The sequence below is a fragment of the Notolepis coatsorum genome (assembly GCF_963971535.1).
Source record: "Notolepis coatsorum genome assembly, chromosome: 14".
Taxonomy (NCBI): Eukaryota; Metazoa; Chordata; class Actinopteri; order Aulopiformes; family Paralepididae; genus Notolepis; species Notolepis coatsorum.
Window position 1 is genome coordinate 61,120,880 of NC_140178.1, and position 22,862 is coordinate 61,143,741.

Below are 22,862 nucleotides of genomic sequence, written 5' to 3' on the forward strand. Positions count from 1 at the left end.
CCCTGATGTAAACAAGTCGAAAGTCTTTCTCTGGTCTGCATCCCCTTAACAATTGTATGTATTGAGCTGTACTGTACTGTACCCATTCTGCAATCTGTTAATAAACTTTTCAATCAATCAATCAATCAGGTCTGCATCCCCTTAACAATTGTATGTATTGAGCCGTACTGTATTGTACCCATTCTGCAATCTGTTAAATAAAGTTTTCATTCATTCATTCATTCATTCATTCATTCATTCATTCATTCATTCATTCATTCATTCATCAATCAATCAATCAATCAATCAATCTAGTCTTTATCTATGGGACACACACCGTATTGTACAGTAGGCGGCGATATACTTCCGTTAATTGCGAACCGTCAACGAGAGGCAGGGGCGAGGAAGAAGGAAAGACAACTCGCGATTTACGTCATCTGCAGTCAGTTTATGGCATAACGCGCGCCATTTTGGGGAGGACACAAAACGAGCTACTTTTCTCTCACAGAACCACGCTGTGTTGCTTGCTAACGGTGTTCGACCGTTTTATTTCAAGTTGTATTTCTGCTGCTGGGTACAAATTGGCTTGGAAGTAGAGTAGTGACTATACTTTTCTTCGTCGTCGCCTGCTCCAGGCTGTAAGAGTTGTTCGACGGTTGAATGATTTGAGGTGAGTGAGAATTTGCTTGACTAAATAACGAGGCCTAGCTAACCTGTTAAGCTAACATTAGCCACCGAGCTGGCCTTTCCAACCTTTCTCTGAACGTTATATTTTATATTACCCATCGTTGACGTTATAGTATGTCTGCAAGGTGTGTTGCATGAAGATGCATAACGTTAACTAATGTCAGCCAGTGATTGACGTTGGCTAACGCGCTACTAGGTGGGAATTAAACGCGATATTGTTCTGTTGTTGGATGTAATGTTAACGTTATATACGAGATACGTTGAGCGCCAGTAACAAATTAACGCTTACTTCCTGGCAGCGCCTTATTGGTCGTTCAAACTATCTTAACTTGTGTCACTAACGCTAACTTGACTTTTTCCGCCGCTTTAGGTGAAAAATGACCCAGTTTTTACCTCCGAACCTGCTGGCGCTTTTTGCGCCGCGGGACCCCATCCCTTTTCTACCCCAGCTAGAGAAGCTTCCCCACGAGAAGCATCACAACCAGCCTTACTGTGGCATTGCCCCCTTCATAAGGCATTTCGAGGTACAGAGGACTTGCACACATTACTAATAGGCTTGTTTGCTTGTGGTTTATCATCGCCAGATGTGCTGTATGGCCTTTTGTTGATAACTTTGTGTACCGAACAGGACCCCAGAGATGCCCCTCCACCAACAAGGGCCGAAACACGTGACGAGAGGTTGGAGAGAAAGGTGAGTTTAAAAAATAAAAATGTATACATGCTAGCAAAACATTGTTTGTTTAGATCGAGCCATAACAACGTCACACACTTATGACTTGTGATAAATATGGCGCTGATAACCATGGTCATTGTTGGTAGAGAAGCTGTCCGTCTTGTGCGTACCTGGTTCCTGAGAGCCGTTTTTATGCATTCAACATTTCCTTCAAATGTGTTTTTCAGAGGACGGAGAAGATCGAAAGGCGGCAGACGGTGGTGGAGGAAGAACTCAAGCTTTGTAAGTCTCCAACATTAAACGTACAAACTCCTTTTTAGACTGGAAATGGCAGTCTGTTAACCGCCCTCCATCTTCCTCACTATAGGGGATCCTCACAATGACGCTAATGCACAAGGGGATGCTTTCAAGACATTGTTTGTCGCACGAGTGGTAAGTATAATGGTGGTGAATAAGATGTCTATTTTGGTTAAAGGTCCTGTCTTATAAATGGCCTTTTCCAGTGTTTAGCATTGTTTCCTAGCAATGGGGGATTATATCAATGTGGTCTGTGTGTCTAATTATCATTTAGACTCATCAGTCTAGTCTCGAGTTCACAAGATCTTCCCTCACTCAACTAAGGCCCTGTCCACACGAGAGTTTGGATTTAATATGACCGAAGTTTGAAAAAATAAAACTCCGTCCACACGGTGAACACAGGTGGACAACCGTGTATAACTGCGTACTCACAGGCAGAGCTGGAACCCAGCAACCGATACATTCAGTACAATGTAATACAATGCCAAAGCAGTAGGCGGCGATGTTGTTCAGACATGAAGGCCATTTCAACCAATCAGAAAAGACTGAACGCTCACTAAACTTCCCGTTGGGTCGCGATCTGCCATTAATTTACTGAAGAAGAAGAAGTAAACTTCCCGTTTAGAAGCACAGCTGGACCCTATTGATCATTTTGCCAACGGAACATATATTTTCAGCAAAGAAAGAAACTGCAATAAACAAACGGATACATTCACTGTGTTCTGCCTCTCATTTTGTTGATGAAACAAAACCATCAGCAACACAATTTACCACCAAGAGCGGATAGTTTAGTCTCACAAAAAAGATCTCCGGTGTTGTTAGCTACACATGCTAATGTCAATGGCATTCTCTATGTATAGTATATAGCTTAAATGCTAACGTAATAATGTAACGTTAACGCTAGTATAATGAATGGATGCAAACGTTATTTAACACATTGCAGAATGGGTACAATACAATACGGCTCAATACAAACAATTGTTATGGGGATGCAGTCTGGACTGGGTTCCTTATAACAATAACTTGACAACACATGAGTTTAGTTTAGCTGCAGCTACATGTTTACTCTGAGCGTCAACAGACATCAGTCGATCACAACACTCTTCAACACAGACGATACGTTTTGAACAAAAGTTTGTTACAATCATTTTCATATAACGCTACTTGGGACAGCTCTGCTGTAAACACTGGTGTAGTTGGCTCTGCTCTAATCTCTCTACCCCGCGGTCTGCCGTGAACATGGGGAATAATTGCGACAGCTCTGCTGTAAACACTGGGAATAACCTCGGTTGCTATGCCCACACGCAACTGCAAAACCGCACAACTCCACCCTGGCCACCGGTTTCAAAAGACCGCGGTTGCAGTGTAGCAAATCCCCGGTTGTGTGTGGCCGAACAGTGCAACTGCGCACATACAATCACGGTTACATTAAACCCAGCGTTCGTGTGGACGGGGCCTGAGCCATTCTGATTTGACTGATGTGAATAAGGCACTGGTTGTAGTCACCGGCCCACAATCAACAATTCGCTCAACAACAGAGCGAGTGGAATTACTTCCTCAAACAGAGGGTGCCGGCAGAGAACGAGCGAAAGAGAGATGGATAGAGAGGGAGAGGGACATGAGCTTCTCTCTCTGGGAAGCACACACGCATTTTACACACAACCTTGACCGGCGTGCGGGGAAGCATGCATGCATTTTACACACAACCTTGACCGGCGTGCGGGGAAGCGCACACGTTTTACACACAACCTCGACCCAAGTCCCGTGGGATTATGCCCCGTGGCGAAATTCATTATTATCCCCCTCTATCTCTCTGTCTACCAGTCGCAGACTGTGGGTGACTGTCACTCAAAGCGCGTATGGGCGGAGCCAGGCCAAAACAGCTTGGAATCTTGAAGTGGAAAAATGCTGCTTTTGAATACTTGATTAGAAAATACAAAACAATGGGATTTTTTGATTTTTTTTACAGATGTGTTCAATAGACTCAGGAATTGTGTAAAGTTGCCCAAATAAAAGGAATAGCAAGACATGTCCCCTTTAATCGATTATTGATAAGTGCACTACCGTGTGGATGTTTTACATTATGGTGGTTTGTAATGCCCTTAAATTTATCCATTTTCATTCTCTCTAGAACTATGACACCACAGAGTCCAAGCTTCGCCGTGAGTTTGAGGTGTATGGGCCCATCAAACGGGTGAGTCTCCTGATTTGTTACAGGGTTTTTGTGTCTTGTCAGGAAAGTATGGGAAATTATTCCCATCACTTGCAAATCGTATCAAAACAAATTATGGGTTTTCAGTGAAGTCTGATACATTTACTACCATTGCTTGCCCTTGATAGTAACTGTGTAAGCCACTTAGTGTTAAAAGTTAAAAGATGTGGAAACCAGTATTATGTTTAATGGACCTTTACTCAACAGTCAGTTTTAGTCTGAACTGTCCTTTCTGTGAAGAGTATCCTCTTGTAATATTATTATAATAATAATATAATTATTAGTGATTGGGGGAAAAAATCGGTATACAGTAATCAATATTCTATATGTTATTATATTGATACTGTGATGCCAAGTATTTATATTTATAAAACCTTTTTTCCCCCTTTGGCTTGAATCTCATTTGACTGAAATAAAAAGGAATGGGGTGAACAGACTGAAAACGTTATCTTATTGGATAAAACATCTGATCGTTTTTATTGCAGATGGTAACAACTTTCCACTGGGGACATAATGGTTAATGATAATCTTGTTGCATTCAGTGTGCGTTAAAGAGGCACTATGTCATTTGTTGTACATTGTTTCATGTGCAATTAGCCAGTTTGTGACTCGCACTAAAGATTCGCTAAAGAAGCTTGTGTAAATTCTGTGAACAAAAACATAATCTTTGCCTTTTTGTGGGTATTTTTTCTTCTTTGATATTGTGCTGCTGTATCATTCTTGAAATGTATATCGAGGGCCAAATATCGTCACATTATTTTAAGTTACTTGTATCACCCACCCCTAATTACTATTGTTATTAACATAATGTGATCAAAAGCACATTTTCTGTCATGTACATATAATGGATACTATAGTCATATGACATGACCATTGATCAAATGAAAACTTGGAAGCAAACATAAAATTACATTTATGAAAAGGATTCTAGTAAATATACTTAACAGACCCTTCTTATGAACTGAAACTACACGGTAAATATAATCTAATTAAAATAACTGTTTGAAGACAAGCGACAAATGTGCTCTGTAGTATGGCATTTAAAAAAGGGAAATTGTGTAGGAACCCCGTCTCTAGTACTGCTGGATTGTCGATACTCAAAACGCATGCTCAACCTCAAACCTCTGTCTTTGTTCCAGATCTATATCGTCTACAATAAGAGCACCGGGAAGCCACGAGGCTATGCGTTCATCGAATACGAACATGAGCGGGACATGCACTGTGAGTACCAGGACCCCGCCAAAACACTACATCTTGGATGGGAATCTTGTGTTATGTGGATGACATGTACACAGAATCTCAATTACAAGGATCAATATTGCAGTAATATGCAATACATTAATAGTGGCACTTGGCAATGACATCTGGTAATGCCTTCTCTTAAAAGGACTGATCCCCTTTTTTAATAGCATATGTGAGTTTTATTAGAGTAAGTACGTTTTTTTAATAGTGTAAGTCAAATGCCATTTTCTGCACTTGGTTATATAGTTTAATTGAATGGTGGAATGGCAGCTTTCTAGAATAGCTACTTTTCTATGCCCTCCCCAAGTAGTTATCTGCTGTAGGAAACATTATTTGCCAACATGTGCAGTTATAGATGGTCAAAAGAAACCTTAATTTGTGCCTATATTGTCGACAATTTGCATGTCTAGAGCAAGACGAAAGTCGGAGGTTTGTGTGACGTGTCTTGTTTGGTGAGCATGATCAGGTGACTGATACTGGTGTGGTCGTGAAGGGTGGGGTCTACTGCTACACCGTAGGTTTTTACCAATGTATGCCGCCTTGGTGGTTGTTTGGAGGATGGGGTGGTGTAAGTAGGTGGGAGGAGTGAGAGGTAGAAAGCCACACATGCAGAAATACATCTCAGCCTGTTTCCTCTGTAAACCTGAACATCTCTGCCTGACATAGGGCAGTATTTTTATTTTTTTTAATTGGTAGGCATGGTAGCTCTGTGGAAGAGCAGGTGTCCCGGTTCCACCGTGATGGTAAGCACAAGGTCACACATTGACCACCACAAGATTTGACTGGGTTTCTGTTTGCAAAAATGTCTAAGGATAGTACAGGTTAGGGTTGTCGGTGGTCCTCAACCCTGGTCACGTTGAGCTTGATTCTACTTTACTTCCGGATAAGGACGGTAGTCTCTCAAGCCTATATTAAGCCCAAGATTTATTTCATGTCCATAAATCGATCCGTATTAATTATTGTTGCGTTTCTTTTTCAAATTTACTCAAGACTCTATAAAAACAGCAGTCAACGTGTGTTTTCAGCACTACATTTGTTTGCCATGATTTTAAGTGTTAGGAAATGCGAGGAAATTAAGCTGTCATGAAATCGTTGTCATAAGAGGAGACCCAGGGCTAACGTTATGTTCGTGATTATATCTCACGGGGTAAAACAAACGGAACATTATTGCCATAAAATACAGCGTATATTGTTTCTTTACCTTTCTGTGTCGCAATCCGTTGAAGCTATGGACATCATACAAAAGTAACTGTACTTAAAGTAGATTTAATTCACGTTGATAATATTCATGTTTAAAATTGCATGTGTCCGGATGGCAAAATTCAGTACTGTATCTACAAAAAAAACTTGTAAATCATCTTCCCTTTATTCTTTTGCTTAGATTTGACACTTGATCTCAAGAAGGTGCTGAATGAACTGAATTTTTCACCTCTGGTCAAAGGGGGAAAAAAATGTATTCTCCTTTTTGGTTCATTACAATTTACTCGAGCATAGTAAAAGACACAATATTTCTGACACTGAGAATACATTCCCTGAGGTCCATGTCCCTAGATACCAAATGCATGCAAATGGACCTTGTGAAACTGGAGCATCTTCCATTTACTTGGGTATGTACTACTATTAGGTGCATTTTCTGACTATGGCTCAGGCTTAAGTGGTTAATGCCACAGTGGAGATAATGCATCGTTGTTCAAAGTGTAAATGACTGGTCAATCAGCCAATCACTGACTACTAGATCTGGTTCTTGTATTTTCAAGTGGTGTCCAGTTGAGAGTAGCGGGGCTCTTCAGGACCAGGGTTGACCGCCCCTGCCATTGTCACGGCAAGGGATTGACTGAGTGGGTGTGGGGGCTGACTGGGGGGGGGGGGGGGGCTGAATAGGGAGTTTCGGGTGCTCCTGCAGTGTATTAACTGTGTGTTGTTTTCATTGCCACTGCAGCCGCCAATCTGTGATGGCTATTGGCCAGAGCTGGCTTGCAGATGATGATGAAGGTTATGATACATCTACACCCTACTACCACAGCTCAGTATATGGTTGGTATAATGGGTTTGTATGATGGGTAAGATTTCTTTCCACCCTCCATCTACTTAGGGAAGAGGAGCCACGTTCAGTGGGCAAAGCACTTATTCTTTTTTTTCTCTTCGATGCAAGGCCTGAGCTTTGATTGTAATCGATAGCATTTCTTTGAGCTTTGACCATTGAACGCGCCCCCAGGCCGTAGTGTATTGATGGGTGCCCAATTAATCTGCCCTTTGTGTTAAAGCCACCTCAGGTAGTGTGGACTTGTAGTTGTAGCACTAGTGATGCAGATTATTCATCAGTACAGCACCATAAAGCATAAATGCTTATTATGCTTTGTGCATAATTTCCCCAGGGGAATGAATAAAGGAACACTTTGTCTATGGAGAGCATGTTTGCAGTAAATGTGCCTCTTAAAAATTAGTTAATTGAAAAACCTGTCTATGAAGTGACACACTAAAGTGACACTTGAAGAAAATAGGGATTTAAGCCAAGTCTATCAAACTTTCACTGTGTAGGTTAAGACCTTCACAGTGTAGGTTAAGGGTAAGACATTACTAATGCCTCTTTTCCATTGCATGGTACCTACTCGACTCTACCCTACTCTACTCGCTTTAGGTACCTGGTACTTCGTTCCTTTTCCACTGCAGGTACTAAAATAAAGTACTCGGTTTGTCTCTGTGTGGGGAGGCGGGGCTGCTGGTGTACAGTTGAGAGCTCAATAGCTCTGAGAGCTCCAGCATAGCTATGTCCGTGAGCTAGGCGCAAGCCAGAGTAAAACACAGTTTTCAATCAACAACAACATTAACGAGACTCGTTGTGTCTATTCTGCTAACGCTAACGTTACCTCTCATTGTGTCTATTCTACAAGCGTTGTAACGTTAGCTAGGCTGTCTATGCTAACGTTAACGTTAGCATTAGGCTAACAACAAAGCTGTAACGTTACCAGTCTCGTGTCTATTTGCTAACGTTAGCATTAGGTAATAACCGGTTTAAAATGGATGGTGATTACCTCACGTTGTGTATTCTACTAGCATTAACGTTACTCATACAAACAATCAATAGCGAGTTATATTGATCACGCTATGTACGATAGCCATGCTAAAACGCTAGCACAACATTAGCACCTAACCTAACAACAAGCTTAAGCCTTAACAAGTCAGCGATCTTTTTGCGAGACTAAACTCTCCGCTCTGTGGCTAATTGTGTTGATGTCTGTTTTGTTTAATCAATAAATGAGGCAGAATACACAGTGACTATCCTTTGTTTATTGCACTTGTGCCTGCTGCAAACATAATGAAATCCTATGCGAGACATTAAAGATGGCGGCTTTCTGTTTTCGTTCAGACTCCAACGAGTGACTCGTCTCTCTTTTGACCAATCAGTGGTCTGCAGTGTTTCACGTGATTTTTCTGGTACCAGTTCTCGCTTGGCACGCGCTTGGAACCTCGACAGAGCAGGGACTAAAAAAAAGTACCCAAAAAGTACCTGGTACCAGGTACTTTGGTAATGGAAAACCGAAAATGCAGAGTAGAGTCAAGTAGGTACCATGCAGTGGAAAAGGGGCATAAGGGTGCCGACCTGACTTTCTTAGCCTGGAATTTGATATTTAAGTCTCCTTGCAGTCTCTAGAAATCCTCTCGGAATTCAAACCGACAGTAGCTTGATAACATGCATAGCTTGCCATCAATTTCTCAAATGTTGGCACATTAGGCGGATGTGTATTGCACACTGAGCTGGCTTTAATAGAATAGGCAGATGAGGGGACTCTTTTATAAAACCAAGACATGGGCTACTCTACTCATACACTGACGCATCCACTACATAACTAATGGTTAGTAATCTGGGTAATGCAGCACAATGCAGAAAAGAGTAGTAAGATGAGGCTATACAGAAATCCCACTCGCATAGCTCAGGACATGAATGTATACAGACATTGGAAGGTTTGAGAAATAAGGCACACATTACAGCATGCGAAACCGGATAGTCAAGTCCTATTTAAAAAGCAAGTTATTTTTTTTCAAGAAACTTCTGACCACACAGTAGGTCAGTATGTACCGGCCCTATGTGAGAGTTGTTTGGGGGGTTGTGGTAAGGCAACTCCTGTGAGGAACGTTCCATTTCCACTTAGGTTAGTTTGTTCATTCATGTTTAAAACGATGAGATAAGCTAAGACTGGGGGTATTGGTAAGGCCCTACTATGAATGGAATGGTTCATGTTAAGTAAATCCAGGAAATGGAGGGGTTCTGGTAAGGCCCTACTATTTAAGGGAATCGTTCACGTTAAGTAAATCCAGGAAATTGAGGGGTTCTGGTAAGGCCCCCCATGTACCATACTTTTGTGAGGTGCCGTGATAGTATGTGCATTCTGTCTTTGCTGTGATTGAGGGGGTTTTGGTAAGGCCCTCAGGTTGAGTGAGGGGTTTTGGTAAGGCCCTCAGACCTTTGTATACGTTTGCGTGAAGAGGTTTGTGGTAAGTCCCTCTTCTTGGACATAAAGAATGAGGGCACTGTAAGGCCCGCCCCCTTGGGATCGTCAACCACAGCAGACCAGTGTAGCAGCCAGGATGGTTCATCAGGATCTCGCAGAGTTCTTCGGTCATAAAAAGATGGACCCCAAGACTGATCTGTAAGATAACGGGAGTGTATTTTGAGTTAGAACCTAGAGTTGTAAACGCATGCCAGAGACGGGAGTCGTCGTTCCCCCCCCCCCCCCTTTGTCCGTGGTTCGTCGCAGCACGTTGAGCTCAAGTCCAGGTGGTGGTAAGGTAGTTTAAAGTTGAAATGCAATCCAACGGTTCCCAAAGCTAAGCCATGAGAGAAACTCGACGTCTTAACAATGACTTTCACCCTCGTCCCCAAACACCTTCACACTTATACTTTATGCTTATGGAACATATGCTAGTATAAATTGCCTTAGCAGACCCTGTATTCTGACAATATCATTAAAATCTGAATATAATAACGAGGTTCTCTGTCACCAAAGCATAGTTTGCCATGCAGCTCAAGTCTCTTTTGGTAGAGAATTCACCTGATGCAATGCAGGTTGTATGACGTTCTGTGGTAAGTGAGGTGATTTGGTTTTGCTGCCTCAAGGTTCTCGGCAAGAAGATTTGATTTGTTTAAGTGAAATGCTGAGCTACTGTTGACGGTTCATAGCTACCGGTTTATTTTATAACTGATGACTTGCAGCAAATTTCTGGTGGGTTATAACTTATCGGTCACATTTATTACTCGTCAAAAGACCTCATCAAGCTGCATTACATTTACAGAGCCATTTGTGACCATTTTTGTATGGTTTAAAGTGTAATGTGAAGTGCCTCACTATTAAGGAAACTTACGTAGGGTGTGAAGAGACACTGAAGTTCCACCCCATCTCTAGGCAAACTGGGTATTTCTCGACATGTTCTCGCAACGAACAATTTGCACCGTTGATTAACCGTAGTACTTAAAAGTACTACACAACATATTATGCCATGCCATATTGGACCTAAACAATGTTATACTTGGCAATCATGTTTATAAATTAAGTCATTAGAATCTATAATATTGTTTGAGATTAAAGGCAATTTTACACTAAGAATGTGGTGTGGTTGAAACGTGTTTGTTGCGTGGCCGTCACAGTAATGTGTCTTTAAGGGGTTGTGAGTGCCCCCTGCGGTTCAGGGATCCCCAATGAAGCTTTATTGAAGTACTTAAAGAGGCACTTCACCAAGAAGCAGTGCTGACTTTTGCACATAATCTCGCACGCGTCAAACTCTTTTGTACACTAATTCAGTTGCGACAGTTGGCGATGTTATTTCATTGACATTCCAGCTGAACAAAATAAGGTAGCAGTCCCTATAAGATGAGAGAGTGCCATTTTTTTTCATCTACATTTCATGGTGCTGTACAACGGACTGATTCAATGTCTCCAATGACATCACTGGTGGCCATATAGAAATGTATTTACTCAATAACTGTCGGAACTAAATTAATGTGTACATGTGTGATTATATGCAAAATAAATCTGCATCGTTTTTTGGTGTCTTTTAAATTGGGTGGTAGTCGGCACCTTAGAGCCTTTACAAGTAGGTTTCACCATCCCCAAAACTACTCTTTCCAACAGATCTGAACTAAATGATTAACTGTCGTAGAGAACATGAAGCTGGTAGGTCTTGAAGTAGCAGAACAGTGAGTTGGATTTTCACCTGAGGCAAACCCTGCCAGTTTGCCACAGGAACCTGAACATGTCTTTGGTTGTCAATGTCATGATGCTCCAGCCCCACGCCTGCAGCAAACTGGCATGCAAAGGTGTGCCGTTTAATTTAAAGGAACATCATGATACTTAAGACTATTCATTATTTTACCAAGCACATAATATCTTGTGATGAAGTCCAGCATTATATCGGTTAACTGCTCAACTTATTTGTTTCTTTGAAACCTTTGGCTTACGTTAGCAGCTTCTAGTTTGCATCCAATTAGGAGCTATTCTTAGGATAACTGTAAGATGAATGTTAAAACTGCCTCTGAACACGACATGAAAATGATCCGTTTACTATACTGTGGCTACCCGTGTGTTTAAGCCTAACCTTGCTAAAGCAAATAAATTGGGGTACGACAGACATAATGTCTAAGGTGTAATTTGGTTTGTATTATCAATATCATATGAAAGAGCTATCGCAATTGCCTTTCATTTATATATTTATAAACTAGATGGGAATAGTATTCTACTTAATCTGCACACACCAAATTGTTTATTTCCTGGCTACCTATATCCAATAGCAATATCCAATAGCAAAAATAACAAGGTATGCAGTGTATTTAAAAAAAAAAATTATTGCCCTGTAAAAAAAAATTGCCTGTAAGAGCTACCTATTGCATTAAAACTTGTGTGCGAGAAGAATGAAGCCCAAAAGATTGTAATTGTAACAGCCCTAGACTTCAAACCCTGTCCCCTCCCTCCCCAGTACCTACATAACATTTCAGACTGCCATGTCTATACAAAGACTAGGCGTCAAATCAATTTCCCATAATATGTCCTCATTTAAAAGTTAAATATCCTGAAGCTCCCTTGACATCACAAAAATTATTTTGGCTATATTCACAACATACCGTAGGTGTATGTGGACTTCTACAGGACCGATGTACAGTATATGGGTGTGGTGGAAGGAGGTCAGCTACAATACCCACAGGCTTTTACCCAGAGAGCAGCCCTCTCGGCCTCACCTGCTCCTGGTCAGTATAACCATGTACTTTTTTTTTGTCTCCTTGGCCACAGTGATACAGCCGTACTCCATACTTACCCCCCTCCCCTACCTCCGTGTCTGCCCCCTCTCTTCCCCACCCCCTCCTTCTCCAGCTGCCTACAAGCATGCAGATGGGAAGAAGATTGATGGCAGGAGAGTGCTTGTGGACGTGGAGCGTGGCCGCACCGTCAAGGGGTGGCATCCCCGCCGGCTGGGTGAGGCGTTTTTCTCTGCAGTAGTAACTATCTCTTGGAGAGGTTTTGTAGGAGTTCTATAGACCTGTATCATCCGGCAGCTCCTGGATCTCCAGTCTTTGCTGCAGCTACAGGAAAATGTATGGAATATTAATAGATCGCTCCTAGCTTCATCTGTGGTCCATGCAGCTGTGGTCCCGTGAACAAAGCCTAATATACATTTCTCTCTGATAAGGCAGTGGGTTTAGAATTAGGGGTGTAACGATTCGACCTTACAACGATTAGATTAGATAAAACAAATCGTGAAATCTCCATTTGACCACGATTTGATAAATTTTCCATCAGTTAATTCCCCCCAAAATTTTGAATACATAAATGTGGCTGGGAGAACTGACTCACTCAGCATGAATGGACCATAGGTCAATAAAAACAAACTTTTTTTTTTATTTACATTTTTTTATTTCGATTATAATCTATTTTAACATTTTGAAATCAATGCAGTTGAATCATCACATTAGAATTGATGCATCGTTACACCCCTACCTATAAGACATGGTATTGCTATTTTTCATCTACATCATTTCATTGAGCTGTAATTAACCTCTTAAGCCCCAGCCATATTTTCAGAAAATTCGCCTAAAAGTAGTACATACCCAAGTAAATGGAAGATTGCTCCACTTCTACATGGTCCATTTGCATGTTCATAGGTATCTAGGGACATCTATGGACCTCAGGGAATTTATTCAGTGTCAGAAATATTGTGTCTGGTTCATTACAATTTACTCAAGCATAGTAACAAAGGAGAATATAAATTATTATAAAAATGTTTCCCATCTTTGACTGTGAATAACACCATGCTGGGAGGGAGAAAATGGAAAAAGAGAAAAAAAAAGTGGATCAAAAAAAGAAGAGGGCAGAGCTTGGGATCATTCAATTAGACTTCTTTAGCTGTGGGCGTACCAGCATTTACAGTTCCACGAGACCACCTTGATAATCCCTCCTTCACATTGGGAGCAAGGTAAATGTGGAAATGCAAGGCAAGTAGGCCAATTGCAGCACTTGCGGTTCTGCATCGCCTGATGCGCAGTTACATTTCGGGAGAGGTGCATGTAGTCTCGATGTGCGACACCTCTGAGGGCTCTTTCACGTTCTACCATAAATGAAACTACTATCTACTTTGGTATTGGCAGTTATGATTTTCAGAATAGGAAAAAATATACTCTGCATTTCATTACCAATCTGGTAAGGTACTAAGGTGCCTGGTAGAATACTTGGCTCGTGTGAAAACGCACAAAAATAACATTCTGCTACCACTGCTATAACAGGCTTCAGATCCGCCCTATTTACTTTTTTATTTTTATTTTTATTTTAATGTATTTATTAGTCGTTAACACTTTCAGAGCCCAAGCTTAACCTTGATTTACCGGTTGAATGCCCACCATCCACTTCAATGTTAGCGTTAAAAACGCCTAATCTATGTTTTAAATTATGGCTGTCTAATCTGCCCGTCGCTTATCAATGACTCGTTTTCCAGTCAACATTGTCGAAGCGGATTGTTTTTTTAGCCCTCGTTTTCAAGGAAAATATAAATATTCTAGAATACACAAACGTTGTAATTTTTTGGCCTATTTATGAATAGTTTTCAAATAAACGTTAGATTATCGATAGTATGTGTACGTATGCACGCTGGGGCCGCGAGCTGAAAAATCGATTCTCTGATTTCCTCATCAGCGATCGCGCACACAGACACATCACACATAGGGCAAACGCTGAGATCTCAGTGAATACAACTCTGATTATCCCAAGACGGGTAAAATAGATTCCTTACCTCAGATCAGATGTTCTCCAAAAAATCATTCCAATTCCTGATCGCCATTCCAAAAATCGATCACGCTTATTGATTGAGTATTGGCTACTGTGAATATATATTCCAGGCTGATTCCCGTCCCACGATGACTTCCATGTTGAGCAGACAGCTTGCCAGCTCAAGGAGCCAGCTGGCTCCGCCTCTACAGATCCCAGGTCAGTCTAAGCGACTGACCTGCAGTTACACAGGGATAGACGATAGGGGGTGCTTTTTTCCATTCTGAACTGCTGGAGGAGCTGCTGTACCAACGGGAGACTCGGTTGATGAAATATGAAATCAGATCGCTAATAAAAAAATAAAACGCTAATACACGTCGTGGGCATTCAGGCATTGGGCTGATAAAACGTCATATGACGTCATGGGCACTGAAACTGTTAAGGTACAGTGGAATACAATACACATTGAATGGCACATTTTGTATTTTCGCCCTTCCCCCCCCTCCCCTTATCCCTCCCCTGTCCTACCCAATCCTACAAATACACAACAGAAAACGGAACATACAAACGCATACCTCTCTCACTCATCCTTCCTTCTCATTGTCCTGACCTATAGTGTCTTTAGCTTGGCTATGTAACCAATAAAAGGGCCCCAAACTATTTCAAACTTTTCACTAGACCCCCTTAGGTTGTATTTAATTTTCTCCAGATTTAAAAAGAACATGAGATCTTTGAGCCATAGGGATGCTTTGGGGGCTGCTGGTGATTTCCGCCCTATTTACCTTTACTCACTGCTAGTGGTTATTGTATCCATTTCCAACTAGGCGGTGGACTGGGTGGAACCAGAAGGGGCGGAGTTGATGTCAACATCAAGCACTCTGGCCGAGACGATGCCTCGCGCTACGATGACCGGGCCATTGGAGGGTGAGTTGCTTTGTCTCCGAAATGCTCCACATGTTTGAGCAGCTACTCAATGTTGGATCGGTACCGTGCCATGTATGCCATTAATAATATTGGTGGCATTCTTATTCACTCTCCAGGGATCGCGAGCGGGAACGTGGTCCTGGTGCTGGTGTTGGTCCTGGTCCTGGTGCTGCTGGTGGTGGTGGTGGTGGTGGTGGAGGAGAGCGAAGGGAGCGCAGTCGCGAACGTGGTGAGCGGGACAAGGACCGCGGAGAGCGACGGAGGTCCCGTTCCCGTGAACGCCGTCGGCGCAGCTCACGATCGCGAGAAAGGGACAGGGGGGACAGGGCCATGCCCGCACCCGGGGAGGAGAACAGTGTGGGCGGCGGCAGGCGCAGGGAGAGGGAGAGGGAGCGTGGCGCAGGAGGGCCGGGGGAGGGCAGCAGGGAAAGGAGCCGCGACCGAGGGGACAGAGGGGACCGAGGGGACCGGAAGAGACGCAGTCGCAGCCGCGATCGGAAGAGGGACAGAGAGAGGGGCAAGGGCCTGGAGGGGGGGGAGGAGGGCAGCGTAGGCCCAGCAGAGGTGATTGGCGAGGCAGGCGACAGGGTGCCAGAGGAGCATGAGGGCGAGGAGGGGGCTGAGGGCTTAGAGGAGCGCGGCAGGGACAGGGACCGAGACAGGGAGAGAGACCGCGACCGTAGGCGCAGCCACAGGGACAAAGACCGCGACAGAGACCGAGAGAGGCGCAGGGGAGACCGCGAGCGAGACAGGGAGCACAAGAGAGATCGTGGGGACCGGGAACGGGGAGGTGGGGAACGGAGGGATGACGGGCCGATGCTCTCGCGAGACGACATGGGCCCCCAGGATGACATGGGCAACGGGCACGAGGGTGACAGGCACGAGGGTGACAGGCACGAGGGTGACAGGCACGAGGGCGACAGGCACGAGGGTGACAGGCACGAGGGTGACAGGCACGAGGGTGACAGGCACGAGGGCGACAGGCACGAGGGCGACAGGCACGAGGGCGACAGGCACGAGGGCGACAAGCAGCCTCCGGAGGAGTACAGCCAGGATGGGATGACGATGGACCAGGAGTCTGTACAGTCGGGTGAAGGCTACGGCTCCAACGAGAACGGCTTGAAGGTGGCGGTTGAAGAGCAGGGAGAGGAGTTCTGACCCAGCCACCCATTTTTCTTTTTATAATTCAGCAGACTCTCGCTCTCTCACAATGAGACACAACATATAGTTGCATGCTTAAAGCTGCATTACCCCCCCCCCCCCCCGTTTTGTGAGAATGATACTATAATGATTGACTGCCTTGTTGTGACTGCTACAGGGCGTTTTAGGCATAGGAACCCCAGGTAATTTCTGAGCTTCCATAGCACCAAGATCATGAGTCTACATCGACCCTTCACTCTAGTATCTTAATTTGACAAACGTTTGTATTAGGAAGAGTCCACTTGGATATTGTACGAAAAATAATTGACTGTTTATAATCGGCTCTCCAAGCGGGTGAAATGCTTTACTCCTGCTCAACTAATCCGTGCCACCAAATGTTGTATTTTAGAATTTCAAACTGGGTTGTCATAACTTTATTTTCGTACCTTTTTTTGTTTTGGGGGGGGGGGGGGGGGGGGTGCGGCGGCATCAAGGACTAGGCTATTTCTTCAGATTTGTAGAAGTGGATGATCTTTAATCATTTGTTTTTATTTTGGGGTTTCATGTGTAATTTTTTTGCCTTTAATTTCCAATTTTTCCAAACCAGAGACCAGCCCATTTAAATCTTGCTCAATTGGATACAGATATTTACAAATGCATAACTGAATTTCAGATTGGCAGAAATGTTCTGCCTGATACAATGTTGATTAAATTATATATATCCTGCCCCCCACACTGTAAAATTCTTCCTCTGAAAGGAATTGTTCTGTTCAGCATCTCTATTCTGTCGGAATAAAATTGTTTTTCTTTTTTTATTTAAAAAGCAGTTGTGGGCAATATCTGTTCTTGGTGGACTTAAAATGAGAATCTTTGGATAATTGATGTGATTTTATTTTGCACAAAATCTCATCCAAAAACTGTTTTGCACATTAATTTAGTTTGACAGTTATTTAGATTAAATTAGTTTGAATATGGCCACCATTGATGTCATCGTGGACATTTAATCCTTGTGTTAATTACAGTTTAATTAAATTATAAGGTAGCAGTCGCTAGAAGACGAGTTATTGCTATTTTTCCAATCTACATCAATTTCATGGAGCTGTAATTAACACCACAGATTCAATGTCTAAATTGTCTACGATGTCATCACTGGTGGCCATATTCAAACAAATTGAATCTCAATAACTAACAAAATTAATGTGTGCAAAACTGTTATGACTTGTGTGTGTTTTTATTTTTTTGTGAATCTGAACGGATGCGAGGCATTGCAATGTCCTGCCTACCTCACCAATGGAAGCATATACTTGACGTGTTTGTGTGACTGGTTTATGGACGAATGAAATTGCCCCATGTTCTTACGATTTGGATTGCGTGTATCCTTTTCTATTTCCCTTAGTATCCGTGAGCGTCAGTCATTCTCTAGGCATTCAACCGCTTAGATTTACTTCTCGCGAGTCGCGACCTTGTGCATCCATAATTTCAACGCATTTAGAGCGGCGATATCGTTCTATAATTCTTAGCAGTCCATTGAATCCGGGGGGGAAATCCTTGTAAATCTTCCCGGACCCACCAATCGCGTCCGGCCGACGAGAACCGTCCACCCACCGCAGTGTCGAAACAAGGAGCCTCGCAATGATGTCATCGTATTATCATTCTGGGAAGGAGGTGGACATGGCGACAATGACGGAGCCGCTTTGCTTGGAGAGAGGTAACTTTGTACATAATTTTGTAGAATTTCATAAAGCAACAATGTTGCAACCTCCAAAGTAGCTGCTTGAGGGGAAAGCCCAGCCTAGATGTTGCCCTGGTGTGATATTATTAACCAATACCCACGCATAGTGTATTTCTCCCTGGACCCTCAGCAGCGGATTAGTGCGATTGTAAATACTCTAGTCACGTCCCCAGCAGCACATTCCCCGGTTTACTAGATTTGCTTTTGTTGGTTAAACTGATTCATTGACCTGTGACCTGCGGCACTTTGTGACCCACTCTGTCTTTAGTGAGTTCGCCAGGAGCCCATGCAGCCTGGTTGGCTTAGATACCCCAACAATGTCTGTACTAGTGATTGCATTATACGTAGGCTACCCTTCAAACACTCCAAATAACGGAACAGCAGAGAAATGGGCTACGTTATATAATATAAACGATCTAGAGTATAGCTCTCAGTGGAAGGAGTCAAATTATACTCATTTTGCACTCAAAACGGGTTCCTTATTCTGGGGTTGCAATTTGCAAACACGTCACCTGCCATAAGGTGCGTGACCCCGCCACCCTCCCCCACTGCAAGAAGCCTGAGACGTGTTTCTTTTCTGCACATAAGCATTGTGGTCTTAGTTTAATTAATCAGCATTGTGAACTAGCTTGTTAAACTGCATTGTTGGCTGCTTTGTGCAACGCCTGGCAGGTGTTACAATAAAAACTAAAAGAATGCTTACTACAACAGGCAGGAGTGGAGAACTATCACATTGATAATTATTTGTACTATGCATTGTTGAATCTTATTGACTAGTGTCAAGACAGAAGTGTTGTCTGGAGCATTCGAGGATTATGGAAGAGCGGCTGGCTTGAGAGACTACATTGACTCATAATTTTAGTATTTTAACTAGTGCTGTCAATAGATTAAAAAAATGTAACTAATTAATCTCACAATTTTCTGTAATTAATCTAGATTAAAAATAGCATTTTTCTACCGAAGCTTGTAACAGATATTTACTTGAGTAAAATCATGGAATTAATGTAAAATCAACACAAAGAAAGTATATTTAAGCATTACATCACGCGCAGGAGTGGTTTGTGACCAATAAACCATGCCTAGGGGTGGTCGTTAGACCCCCCTAGGCATGGTTTATTGGTCACAAATCACGACTGCAAGTGGTGTAAAGCTTTTATACAACTGCCAGATTCATCCAACCTTATTTCTATACAATAAACACACATTAATCGAAGATTTATTGAAAAAACCATCCGCCAGAAAAAGTAGTTCCCACAACTACAAAAAAGACAAGTTGCCTCCATGTGGAAGCAGCTTGAAGTGCATCCAACCAAACTAACACATCCAACTGTGTATTATTGGAATGATTGAGAGAAGTTGCCTCATGTGGAAGCAGCTTGAAGTGCATCCAACCAACTAACACATCCAACTGTGTATTATTGGAATGATTGATTGAAAATTTTATTACCAGATGCAGAATGGGTACAATACAGTACGGCTCAATACACACAATTGTTAAGGGAATGCAGACCTACTTTCCATAGAACTTCATTCTTAGATGCTTCTATATAAAGTAGGTAAAACAAATTAAAAAGTTTTCTTCGCCCTATAGGAAAAAAACGTTTTCTTCGCCCTATTTTTTTATTTATTTCTTTTAGCCTAAACTTAACCAGTTGGAAACCAGGGGTACAGTAATAAAATTAGCAATCAACCAATCAACAAAAGAGTGTGTGTGTGTGTGTGCGTGTGTGTGTGTGTGTCACAGTGTGTGTGTGTGTGTATGTGTGTGTGTGTGTGTGTGTGTGTGTGTGTATGTGTGTGTGTGTGTGTTTGTGGGTACGCCAGCGTCGGACAGTGTGAGAGTGAACGCTGCAGTCAGTGGGAAGGAAGTAGAAATTTAAATCAATCAATTAATCAATCAATCAATCCGCGATTTTTCTTTTGTTCTAGATTGACTCAAGACCCATCAATTACATCATCCAACATTGTTTAAAGGACTAACACATTCCCCTTGACAGAATCACTTCATATTTAGTCGTTATGGTGCTATCAACATATCCATTTGTTGTCCGCGATCTTGTTTTCTCCCGGAGTGAGCCGGGGAGTGATATGTGATTCGGTTGTGGGCGGGTCCTGAGCCCAGGACCGTGGATTGTTGCCAATAAAGACGTGTAAATGGCCAATCAGAATCGAGAAATTTGCATGCCGTTGTATAATTAGATTCAAAGACTTTCTTTTTTTTATCCACTTTTTCTCCTTCTTCCCTCTTGAACGTTGATAGACTATGCCTCCCACTGGTCGGCTGTAGTGAGGATAGAAGCCTTGCATCACGTGTTCCCTCCGGTACACGAGGAGGCAGCCTGTCGCATCTTTTCACCGCAGCAGCTCGAACTCTCAGTGGCGAGGAGTAACGCGTGGGAGGCTCACGCTGCCCCCGATACGTCCTGTTTCCGCTGCACCGGCATCACCCAACCGACCTGTAGGAGTCGCTGTCCACAACGTCCAATCCCCACCCACCGGCTTTCCCACCCTCTAACAGTGCCAATTGTGTTAGTATGACGGCCGGCCAAGCCGGCAGCAACGCCGAGAGCTGGGCTAGATACCAGCATCTCCTGCGTTAGTGGCGAGCGCCTTGCCCACTGCACCACTCAGCCGCCCTTATTCAAAGGCTATTTTAATAGCTTTCTTTGAATACAGTTTCTCTCCTGTGAAATACAAATGTTCAACAAAACCATCAACATTGACTCAGCTGACCTCTTTCTTATATCCGCGGCGCTAAGATTGAAGATTTTGCACTCCATAGATTAATCTAGATTAATTTATTTTAATGCTTTAAATAATTAATCTCAAACAAGGGGGTGGTGAGTCAGATTAAGGAGGAGATAGCCAGGTATAAGGAGGAAAATTACAACGGGGAGGTCGACCCGAACATTCTATGGGACACACTGAAGGTGGTGATAAGGGGGAAATTGATGGAGAAAACAGCACTACTGAAGAAGGCCAGAACGGAGACATATCACAATCTGATAGGGAAGCTGAATGATCTAGAGGGGAGACACCAGATATCGAAAGAACAGGAAACGCTCAGAGAAATCAAAGAAGTAAGGGCCAGGATAAATAGGGAATTATTGACGGAAATAGAGAAGAAAGCGAGGTTTATGAAACAGACATACTATGAGGGGGGGTACGAAGGGCGACCAGATTGTTGGCTAGGAGAATCAGGACGCAACAGAAGTTAAACACGATACACACAATAAGGGATACAAAGACTAATGAAATATTGAGGGACCCAGCTGAAATAGAGAGGACATTTAGAGAATACTATGAGACACTATACACGCAGCCAATGACAGCGGGAGAAGAAGAAATAGACACTTTTCTGGAGAAGCTGGAGTTACCATCGATAGGGAGGGAACAGAATGAAGAATTAAATAAAATAATTACGGAACAGGAACTGGAAGAGGCAATTAGTAGAGCTAAAAACAACAAATCTCCGGGGAGTGACGGATTCCCATCGGAATTCTACAAGACATTTAGAGCAGAATTAGCGCCCATGTTAGGAGCGGCATTCAGACACACGATGGAAGAGGGCAAAATGCCTCCCTCGTGGAAGGAAGCCGTAATCACCACGATACCGAAGGAAGGGAAGGATAGAGAATTATGTAGTAGTTTCAGGCCTGTGTCCATACTCAACGTGGATTATAAGATGTATACATCAATAATATCAAAGAGGGCAATGAGGATGATCAAGGCACTATATCAGGAGCCGACCGCGAGAATTAAGGTGAATGGCAGCCTGACAGATAGAATCAGATTAGAGAGGGCTACCAGTCAGGGATGTTGTCTCTCACCAACGCTCTTCGACGTTTTCATAGAACCACTGGCACAACTGATCAGACAGACCGAGGACATCAAGGGAGTAGAGATAAAGGGAACGGAATACAAACTAGGCCTATTTGCGGACGACGTGATAGTATACATGAGGCAACCAGACAAGAGCTTCCCGGCACTGATGGATCTACTGAAGGAATATGGCCACTACTCAGGATACAAACTAAACGTGACAAAGACAGACATTAGCATGGAACTATACCCCAACGACGGAAATTACGGAGGAGTACGGGATAAGGTGGGACATGGACAAGATTAAATACCTAGGGGTGAATATCACGAGAGGGGTGGGGAAGCTGTTTGAGGCGAATTATACACATATAAATCAGAACATCAAGAGAGACTTAGAGAGATGGACAGTAATGCCCTTGGACTTCAATTCAAGGATAGAGGTTATTAAGATGAACATACTATCAAGGTTACTATACCTGTTTACATTTACATTTTACATTTAGTCATTTAGCTGACGCTTTTATCCAAAGCGACTTACAAGTTCTGTACGACAAGCCATCAGGAAGAGCACAACTCTATCAGCTGAGTAACAATGTTCATCAAAGTGTTGAGTGCTACAGTGTAGGTTAGTTTATTAGGACAAGTGCATGACAGTATGGTTAGTTAGGGTTAGATTTTTATTTAATTTTTTTTTTAATTCAGATAATGGTTGAAGAAGTGCGTCTTTAGTCGACGGCGAAAGATTGGACGTGTTTCGGCTGTCCTAACTGGGGTGGGTAGTTCATTCCACCATTGTGGGGCAAGGACTGAGAATAGGCGACTTCTCTTTGATGACCCTCCCGGAGCTTGGATAGGAGTAGGTCTGAGGCGGCCAGAAGATGCAGAGCGTAGGGGTCTTGAGGGTGTGTA

At 42.9% G+C, this 22,862-nt stretch overlaps 2 protein-coding genes across 3 annotated transcripts in view; both read left to right on the forward strand.

Annotated features, from left to right (window-relative positions):
• Positions 1-453: 453 nt before the first annotated feature.
• Positions 454-17,225, forward strand: snrnp70 (small nuclear ribonucleoprotein 70 (U1)). Of its 2 annotated transcripts, XM_084328947.1 has the most exons (10): positions 454-649; positions 1,037-1,190; positions 1,295-1,357; positions 1,567-1,621; positions 1,707-1,771; positions 3,768-3,830; positions 4,988-5,069; positions 12,452-12,553; positions 15,160-15,259; positions 15,376-17,225. In XM_084328947.1, the coding sequence occupies exons 2-10, from the start codon at positions 1,044-1,046 to the stop codon at positions 16,415-16,417; spliced, it is 1,719 nt and encodes a 572-aa protein (XP_084185073.1). In that variant the 5' UTR covers positions 454-649; positions 1,037-1,043; the 3' UTR covers positions 16,418-17,225. The 2 variants fall into 2 exon arrangements, with proteins under 2 accessions (XP_084185073.1, XP_084185074.1); XM_084328948.1 differs by lacking the exons at positions 454-649; positions 1,037-1,190; positions 1,295-1,357; ... (2 more) ...; positions 3,768-3,830; positions 4,988-5,069 and adding exons at positions 7,061-7,124; positions 12,210-12,327.
• A 591-nt stretch (positions 17,226-17,816) lies between these two features.
• Positions 17,817-22,862, forward strand: part of lin7b (lin-7 homolog B (C. elegans)) — a 77,205-nt gene continuing 72,159 nt past the window's right edge. The window contains exon 1 of the mRNA XM_084329396.1: positions 17,817-18,107. Within this exon, the coding sequence (XP_084185522.1) occupies positions 18,032-18,107 (76 nt within the window). The 5' untranslated portion in view covers positions 17,817-18,031. The remainder of the gene's footprint in view (positions 18,108-22,862) is intronic.